The 9,362-nt window shown below is 55.4% G+C and overlaps 1 protein-coding gene across 1 annotated transcript in view; it reads right to left on the reverse strand.

The window, feature by feature from the left end:
• Positions 1 to 8,979: 8,979 nt before the first annotated feature.
• The window catches only part of ZBTB16 (zinc finger and BTB domain containing 16), a 191,686-nt gene continuing 191,303 nt past the window's right edge, over positions 8,980 to 9,362 (reverse strand). Inside the window, exon 9 of the mRNA XM_005856826.2 lies at positions 8,980 to 9,359. Coding sequence (XP_005856888.2) covers positions 9,223 to 9,359 — 137 coding nt within the window. The 3' untranslated portion in view covers positions 8,980 to 9,222. The remainder of the gene's footprint in view (positions 9,360 to 9,362) is intronic.

Genomic DNA, 9,362 nt, shown 5'->3' on the forward strand with positions numbered 1-9,362 from the left:
CTCTCTTTCTCTTCCTTCTTCTAAAATCAATTTTAAAAACTTCTTTTAAAAAAGAGATAAGTTCAGGGGGAAAATGACAAGTTTCCAAGAAGAAGTGAAAGAAAATTGGGGGAATCTAGACATTAGTGTTCCCGTGGACATAGGAAAGCTGGCTGCTTCTCTGCCCTAAATTAGAGGAAGTAAGACTGAAAAAGGCTTCAGGCAATATCTACACCGGGACTCAGTCCTGTGGCAAACATCCAATCAAGAGAGTTGCCTTTCCTACTGAAGCTCCTTCAGACAGCCCCAGGGTAACCAACAGGAAGATGACAAGGAGGCTTGGATCTGAGGAAGAAAAAAATCAACAACAATAACAATAATAAAAGTAGGTCTGACAACTGTGTCCAGGAAGGAACTTTAGCTTTGGTTATTGGAACGAGGAACGGATTGGAAGCAAATCGGTCCAAAGGCTGTTTTAGAAGAAGTGGAATTGCCAAAAGACCCACACACTTGGCCAAATAAAGCCTTGGGCTGGTGGAGCCTAAAGGCACACCCAGTACCCCCAACTTGCCCAAGTAGGAATCAGGCTAACGGTGGAAGCTGTGCAGTCCCAAGGGAGGCCCCACCCCCAGGATGTGGCCAGGACAGATGACAAGCAAGAAACTATTTCCTAGGGACTGGAGCTGGGGACTTCAGAGGACAATAGATAAGAAATTCCTCCAAGACAGATAGAGTCTAATTAAATGACTTTCTCCACTACCATGCACGGGTCCTCACAAACACCTGAGAACCAGCACGTAGACTAGGGACTCATACATGTGCCCCATTCTTCCCGTTGCCAAAGGGGGATTTTTATTGTACAGGGAGCTCCAGTATATTGGATAGTGTCTCCCAAAAATTCATGTTGGCTGTAACCTCAGAATCTGACCTTACAGGAAACGGGGCCCTTGCAGGTGTGAATAAGGCAAGGACTAAGATGAGAGCATGCTGGGTTGTGGTAGGCCCTTTATGAATGAATGTCCTTAGAAGAGACAGAAAACCACACACACAGACACGCAGGGAAGTCCAAGTAAAGGCAGAGACAGATGCTGCCACAGCAGGAAAGCCAGGAGCTGGAAGCGACAAGAAAAAATCGTTACCCAGAGTCTCCAGAGGGAATGTGGTCCTACCAAACCGTGGTTTGGGATTCCTGGTTTCCGCAACTGGGAAAGAATCAATTTCTGCTTTAAGCCACCAACTAGTGGTAATCTGCCATAGCAGCCTTAAGAAACGATGCGGGGGTATGCTGCCTCTTAAGGCCTCTGTTCGCCAACGACACACACGATTCCTGCTCACGTGTGGTTGTTAGAAAGCGGACCCTGGCCACATTTAACTGCAAGGAAAAGAATCTTAATTTGTCCCAAGGGAGAAGGGAAAACCGCTGCAGAAAGACGTTTTGTGAAATGGCTCACCATTGCATAGCATGGGCCATCCATCATTTTAGTCGTTTACTCAGTGGATGGGGGAGGGTGCAGATAACTTGCTCTTAGGTCACAGAGCTGATGGGGGCCTGCACGTCAGTCACCCGGATAGCCTACATTTTGGACTGGATGCAAGGACAGGATAGTGTTTGGGTCAGTTCTCTTTGGGAGCCAGCCAGGGAGACGGCAGCAGCACAGGGCTGGGAGACGCTCGGAGAGTGAGTATCTCCAAAAGGAGCCAGTTACGTGCAAGCTGCTGGGAGATCAGGTATGACAGCAAAGCAGCCACTGTGTTCCGGAGGATGGAGCCACTGCCGCGCTTGACAAGACGATTTCAATCGGGTACAAGAGATAACACCCGGGCCGGAAACTGCTGTAAGGAAGACGAGGAAGATGGTGCCTCTACACAGCTCTGCCTGGAATTTTGCTGTCAAAGGAGAAGGGTTTGGATGGCAACTAAAGGGGGATGTGGGGCCGGGGAAGGTTTGTTAAAATAGGTGTGTGTATGCTGATGGGAGTAATCAGGCTGAGAGGGAAAAACGGATGCAGCTGAGAGAAGAGAAAAGTGCAGGAGCAAGAGCTAAGACATAGAGCAGTGGTTCTCAACCTTGGCTGCGCATTAGAATCACCTGGGAATCTTTTTAAAATCCTGATTTCTGGGCCTCATCCTCCGGAAATTCTGTTTCTTTGTGACTAATGTTGTGGCCCCAATTAGTAACAAAGAAACAGAATTTCCGGAGGATGAGGCCCAGAAATCAGGATTTTAAAAAGATCCCCAGGTGATTCTAATGTGCAGCCAAGGTTGAGAACCACTGACATAGAGGGTGAGACCCAGAGCCCAAGAGACCTTCAGTAGGAGGAAGGCCACGATATTCATCAGACATGTCCCTGTGGGCCCCACGTCCTGGGCTCCGTGCTGGCTGGGATGAAAGAGGAAGGCAGGCAGAGACCGGCTGCTGTTCTGCTGTCCTTCTGGGTATTTTCATTTCTTGTCCTTGATACCAGAGAAAGTGAACTCCGGTGTCCCAGCCTGCTCTCAGCTGTGCTCTGGGGAATCAGGGAAAGGCCAAGTACCAGCGGCGCTTGGGGTAGGATGTTAAGGAGGAATGCTAATTGGCAAGAGACTTCAGAGAATAAGGTGACTATCAGTCAAGTCAAATTTGTGAGGTCCCACCCCTCCCACGCCCTACTCTGCTCCTGCCACTTCCTGACTTCCTGCCTTCCCAAAGGGGGGTTTATCAGGGAAGGCCCTTCCTTCCTCTGCCTTCACTCATGCAGTCCCCTTTCTCGCCAGCGGGTGTCATCAGAAGCCCAGTCTAAGCAGCAGCCCATGCTGACCCTGGAGGGGAAACGGTGACTCCCTGCTCTGTAAAGAAGCACTAGTGGGTGGTATGGAGCCAGAGGTACCCTTCGCTCTGAGGATCTTTACAGTTGGCGAGAGTCAGAATCTTAGACGTTCATTGATGAGAAGGGTCTTCCAAACCACTGAGATGCATCCATTTGAAAATGGCTGGAGGTGCCAAGAGGCAAGAGAGAGACAAACGATCCATCCTAAGACCGTTTCTACCCAACAACCCTTAGGCCCACTGCCCACGGGAATGGGGAGCCCCCAGTCCCTGGAGAACTCAGGTGCTGGCTGGAGCATCCAGTGTGAGGAGCCGGAGTGGGGCTGTGGAGGGCTTGGGGACAGGCACGAGGCTCCCTCCCTACATTAGGAGGGAGTTCTATTTTAGAGGCAGGCACTGGCTTTAGCAACCTTCCACTGTGGCTTTTCCGATCTCTCAGAAGTTTCTCCGGAGGAAAGAGATGCTCCATGGCCTCTGGCCCCTCGGGTCACCTCTCAGGCCCCCCAGAGCCAGACTGGGGTGCTCTGTGTCACCCTTTCTCCATGGGCCTGCTTCTCTCCCAGTGGCAACACTTTTGAGGGGCTGGGTTCCATCTGAGGTTGGTCTTCCCTCAGAAAGATGAGGTCCCAGGGATTCCTGGGGTCTGGCTTGGCTGACAGCAACTTCAAACCCAGCCTTTGGGGACCAGAGAAGTTGAGTGTGACGAGGCCAGTTAGTCTGGGGTGTGGGGGGGGGGGGGGGAGGCGGGAGAAAAGGGTCAGGATAGAAATATTAACTCAGGAGAACTTTCTAGAACAGTGATGGCGAACCTTTTGAGCTCGGTGTGTCAGCATTTTGAAAAACCCTAACTTAACTCTGGTGCCGTGTCACATGTAGAAATTTTTTGCCATTTGCAACCATAGTCAAACAAAGACTTACATTTTTGATATTTATTTTATATATTTAAATGCCATTTAACAAAGAAAAATCAACCAAAAAAATGAGTTCGTGTGTCACCTCTGACACGTGTGTCATAGGTTCGCCATCACTGAACTAGAAAGTCCGACTGAACTTCCTACCATGTGGTTTAAGGCGTTTCTTCTCCGGCATAAATCTGGACCACCTTCTCCTCTTACCCACCCACCTGGCGTAGCAGGGAACCGGAAGGAAGATGTGCTTTCCCATTTCCAGACCCGGCTGAGTGGCAGAAGCACCTGCAGCCTGTGCCCACCAGGTGGCGACAGAGTCCCGGCGATGCCAGCAGAGGCCGCCTCCACTCCAGACCCCAGGTCCCCGGGTCCTGGCTGAGGGGCTCTTGCCCTGGAAATAAGTGTCTAGGCCACCACCTCCTCTCCCTGGCCACCCCTGAGCCTGCCGCCATTTACAACTGTCATGTTTACAGCACCGTGGTGTTTAGAAAGCTGATTCTTGTGCCTTGTGTTCCCGTAGGTGAATGTCCTGAGGGTAGAAGGGCAGGTGTTCCTGAACCCATTGTACAGCTGAGGAAATAGAACCTGAGAGCGATCCTGAGATGTAGTCAAGGCCACACAGTAAGTGCAGAGCTGACCTCAGACCAAGGTCATCTGGATTCTGAGCCCCAGGTTTTCTCTGCCAGACCCCACTGCCCCCTTTCCTTAGGAGTCACTCATGCTATTTCAAATAGAGTGGAGCCTGGGTGCTTGACCCCATGGATCCATCCGTGGCACGCTTCATGGGGCCCCTCTGGTCTCCAGAATGCTGCCTTGGCCTCAGTGCAGGGCCCAGCCCTGCCACGGGGCAGGAGGACACTGAGAAGCAGGCAGTGCCTGGTTGCGGGCACGCATGCCCCCTGGAATGAGAGCATAGGCAGGACCCTATCGCCAGGAAGAGGGAGGTGGGGGTGTGGCTAGGGCTGGACTTGGGTCTGCCCCGGGAAAGGCTGCTGAGCATGAAAAAGGCTCCAGTCCCTGAATTTCCAGCAAATTCTGGCAAGCATGTCAGCAAGGCAGACAAAGCTGGGAGATAGAGGTTTTGCTTCAACACGGGACCTCCTCCGGGCACAGAGTAGAAGCTATGAGGACTTACAACTAGCAGGCAGTGGGCAGACCTGGGTGGGTGGGGCCAGGAGAAGGGAGACAGCTCCTGGGCAGGCAGCGTGCGGAGAGGACAGACAGAGCTGTTGGAATTCAGTCTCGGCTGCAAGTCTCACCGTCAGCACCAACAGCTCCGGAGTCCCAGCCCCAGCCCCCCAGTCTGTAAGAGGTGTCCGGTGCGCACCCCTCACAGACGCTGTGGGCGCCAAAGGGCGGCTGCGGAGTGTGCTCCGCTGGGTCATCCTGGCGGGCGGGCTGGCAGAGAAGCAGCCCCCTCCCTCTGGTCCGGAGTCCGTGGGGACAAAGGCAATGATTTTCTCATTGTTGTCTGGCCCCAGGGACTCTGGGAGGGTGGCAGATTCGGGGGCTCTGTGCCAGGCTGCATCTCTGTGGAGTCCGTGTGGACAAAGGCAACGATTTTCTCATTGTTGTCTGGCCCCAGGGACTCTGGCAGATTCGGGGGCTCTGTGCCAGGCTGCATCTCTGCACCCCAGCTTCCTGGGGAGGTGCAGAGGAACGGGGTGCAGCCAGCCGGCACACAGGCGGGAGCAGCGGCGTTGCCGTTAATGTAGTCGGTAAATAAGTAGAGGAGGGCTTAAGCTCCGCGCACCGCAGTCGGCTTAGAGCCACAGGGCAATTAGCGCAGCGGGGGCTGCGGGCTTCGAGGCAGGTTGAAATGAGTGAGTTCACTTTCACTGAGGCGCCCCGGAGAGCAGAAAACACAGCCCAGAGAGGAGCCCGCCCTCCTGCAGCCGGGAGGGCCAAGGCCCAGGAGTGGGGATGGTGGGCCCAGACTGCCAAGACCATCGTGGCTGGGGACCAGGTGTCCACATGCACCCGTGTGCATGCGTGCACTCATGCGCGCGCACGCGCGCACACACACACACACACACACACACACAGACATGCCCAGGGAGCACCCTGCCTGCGAGGAGCAGTGTCCTGTGCTGGCTGCTCCTCCCTTTGCACATGGCAAACACCGTTCAGATGTCTCTGTGCACTGACATGACACATGTGAGGGAAGCAGGAGAGCCTCCGCTGTGGCCTCCGCAGCCGGGGATGTGCGTGCACAAGGCCTGGGCGGGCACGGCATGTACACGGAGTATCGGGTTCCACCATCCTTGGTAACTGCAACCTCAGCCCCGGATGCGCGTTGCCTCTCTCCTTCCCTCCCTCTCCATCCCCTCCTTTCATTTGTTTATTCAGCAAAGGGTTACTGGGTGTGTACCACATACCCGGCCGTGTTAGGCTCTGAGCTCAGGAAGACGTTCAATGCACAATTCTTGCCTGCAGGAAGCTGCCAGTCAGGCAGTGACAACAGCTGAGAAAGCAGGTGATGCGTGCACAACAGCAGGTGCGGCCTGGAGGCACCGCCCAGCTCCGGCCAGCGAAGGTTTCCCCAGAGAAAGGTGTGAGCTGCGACCTGAGTAACGACACGTGAGGTGGCCAGACGGAAGGGAGGGGAGTGTGTGAGTCGCAGCGTTCCCCCCAGAGGACACAGCATGTGCAAGGCCCTGGGGGGCGGATCTCCGTGTCTTCAGAATCATCTGTGGTCCAGTTGTCCAGGCCAGAGTAGCCGGGGTGGCAAAGGGACATGCGGGTGATTCTGAGACAAGGCGGGGCGGCGAGCACAGGGCCCTACCACCAAGGGTCTTGCCGGCCTCGTTAGGAGTTCCGATTCCATCCTGAGTGACGAGGAGCCACCGGGCCTTTAGCCCAAGGACTGACACGACGCTGTGTGCATTTTCGGAGAATCCCTCTGGCTGCTCAGAGGAAGGAGAGGCTGGGACAGGGGCAGGCAGAGCAGTGCGGCCAGTGCTCCCCAGCCCGCTCTCCTCCTGTGGGGGCCAGGGGAGCCTGGCAATGTTGAGCTGGATGGAGAAGGCCAGGCCTTGGACTGCTGCCACACCGTGCTCAGGCCTTCAGGCCTTCAGCAAGCCTCTGCTGGCTCCCGGCTCTGGGCAGAGGGGAGCCCCTCAGAACGGCTGGAAGGAGAGCTGTTAAGGCTGACGGGATTCGACCCCACGGCCCACCTGAACCCAATCGGCCCTGGCCAGAGGGACATTGTGCTCAGGGGGCTCCCACTTAATATCCTTGGAGACACATTCAGGAGGAATGTGGCCCCTCCCCCGGCTGCCTGACCCCTCCTCTGACCCCAGCAGAGTGCCCTTCTGGCAAGTCCTGTCCGGGAGGAGGCTGCCCAGGGCTGCGGGCTGGGGCAGAGGGCAGCTGGGCCAGGGCTCCCGGGGGAGGGAGAAGGACGGAGCGGGGCCACCGAGCGTTCTCAGGCTGGCCCGGCCAGGGCCCCTTTCTCTCCATGAGATCATATCTGGGTCAAAGAGCATGTAAAGCAGGCAGACCCTGGCAGCCACACAAAGCCCATTCAGCCGGGGCCTATTCACGCACCTCCTCTCCCCCCCAGCCTGCGCCACCGCGACCCCAGCGCAGCGCCTAAGCCCCGGCTTTGATGTCCAAGAACAGAAAACGGCGATTAAATGTTGTTTTAAAGAGGCAGTGCTCCCTCCCTCCCATCTGTCAGGAGAAAGCGGAGGCCTAAGTAGGGAGGAGTGTGGGGGAGGGACGGGAGCCTGCGGGGGAGGGGAGACCCCGGGAGGGGCGAGGCCTGGGGAGTGCCCAGGACCAGAGAAGAAAGGGATGGATGGACGGCGTGGAGACAGGGGCTCAAAATCAAACCTGCTATGTGTTTTGGCAAAGGATTGTTTCCAAGAATGTGAGACAGAGACACAAAAGCAAAAACAAAAAGAGGACAACAAAAATTTCACAAGAGGAAGAAGGAGAAAGGAGTGGAGACAGAGAAGAAAGATGAGGTGAAAGGAAAAGAGAGAGATGAAGGGAAGGGAAGAGGAGAGAGAGGAGCAGAGAGAAAAGAGAAGAAAGTAGACAGACTGATAAGCCACAGGCTGGAGGGCTGGAGAGCGCCCTGCTGTGTTGTTCCTGGGAAGGGCGTCCAGCCAGGCAGTTCTCAATTAGGTTCCCTCGGCCCCTCAGGGACAAAGGGGATGAAAGGCCACTCTTCCAGTCCATGCCCGAGCAGGCAGGTGAGGCAAAGAGCCGGGCCTCCCTCACAGGCTGTGGTGCCGGAGGGTGCAGAGCGATGGCTCCTAGTGACCCCCAGTAACGCAGGTCAGGTGGGCCCTGAGCACTGGTTCCCGCCCCCCCCCACTCCCCCCAGGCTTGCAGCCATCAGCGCTGTGTCCTGGGTTTTAGTGAGGAGATGGGTTATTGTGGTCGGAGCAGGGCAGGCAGGAGGCTCTGGGCAGAGGCACGGAGCCAGCAGGCCTAGGACTGGGCAGAAGTGGTTTCCTAGCTCAACAACAGGGCAAAGCTCCCAGCCCCAGGGAGGGGAAGGCCTCGAGAGGACGCCTTGGCCCAGAGACAGGGAGCGGAGGCGGGCGGGTGCCCCCGAGTTCTGCGGGAGGGAAGGCTGCATTCATCCTGCTGCGGTGACGCTGGGCTCGCACACCTCCCACCTGTGCCTTCCCCGGTCCATCTCCCTTCGCCATGGGCTTGGCTGCCACAGACCCAGGGGCCTTACATGGGGTGGCAGCTTCTTGCTGAGAAATGTGTGGCACTTGCTGAAGCTGAGAAGTAAAAATGTCTCTATTAATAAAGACCAGACGACAGCCCTGCCTCTGGAGTCCTGGAGAGACAAACCCAATTTGGTAGCAGGAGGTTTGGATGCAAGTTCTGACTCCGTGACTCACTCATCAGCCGTTGTGATCCGGAGCAAGCTGTGCGGACACAAGCCCAGGGAGCCTCACGGCCACCAGACGGCCAGCTCCCCGAGGGCAGGCGCCCTGGCACTGCCCAGAGCTGCTCCCGCCTCCCGCAGCCACCGGACCGGCTGAAGGAACGATGAACTCGTGCCTGCTTCACACGTTGTGCCACGGGGTCAAGTGACAGCAGCGTCGTGCACACCGTTTTCCTTACCAGTATTAGAGAAATATGTCGTGGAGTGGGTCTGTGCCGGTAAATAGGACATAGAAGTGACGAATGGATGAGGCTGAATGCGGGGCCCGGAGCTTTCTCTCCCTCCGCAGACGGAAATCTCAGTTCCTCTACGACCCCGCCCAAGAAAAGGCAGAAAAGACAAACCAGTTCTTACAAACAGCGACACTTCGAGCCGGAGACAACTGAATTAACTTTATTCTCTTCTAACTGCAGATTCAAGGTATACAACTGAACATTGCTATTTTTCTTATGAGACTTATAAATAAAAATACAAAAAAATGTTCACTACAAAAAAATCTACTGTTAGTAGGATGTAAAAAATATTCTCTTTGCTATAGAAGGCACAACTTCACTTAGTGACACATGGAGAGAAGACCTGCAGCAGGAAATTCATTTTTTTTCTTTTAAATGTCATCAGAACACTGGAATTACAAAGAAACGCATCCATCTACACGAAACGAAGGCAGAGGCGCAGAGCTCACCCAGGACCGCACAGCTTGGCAGGGACGGCTTCGGGGCAGGGGCAGATGGGGCTGGCAAGCACACCTGGGGTC

Source organism: Myotis brandtii, unplaced genomic scaffold (assembly GCF_000412655.1).
Source record: "Myotis brandtii unplaced genomic scaffold, ASM41265v1 scaffold105, whole genome shotgun sequence".
In the NCBI taxonomy this organism is placed as follows: Eukaryota; Metazoa; Chordata; class Mammalia; order Chiroptera; family Vespertilionidae; genus Myotis; species Myotis brandtii.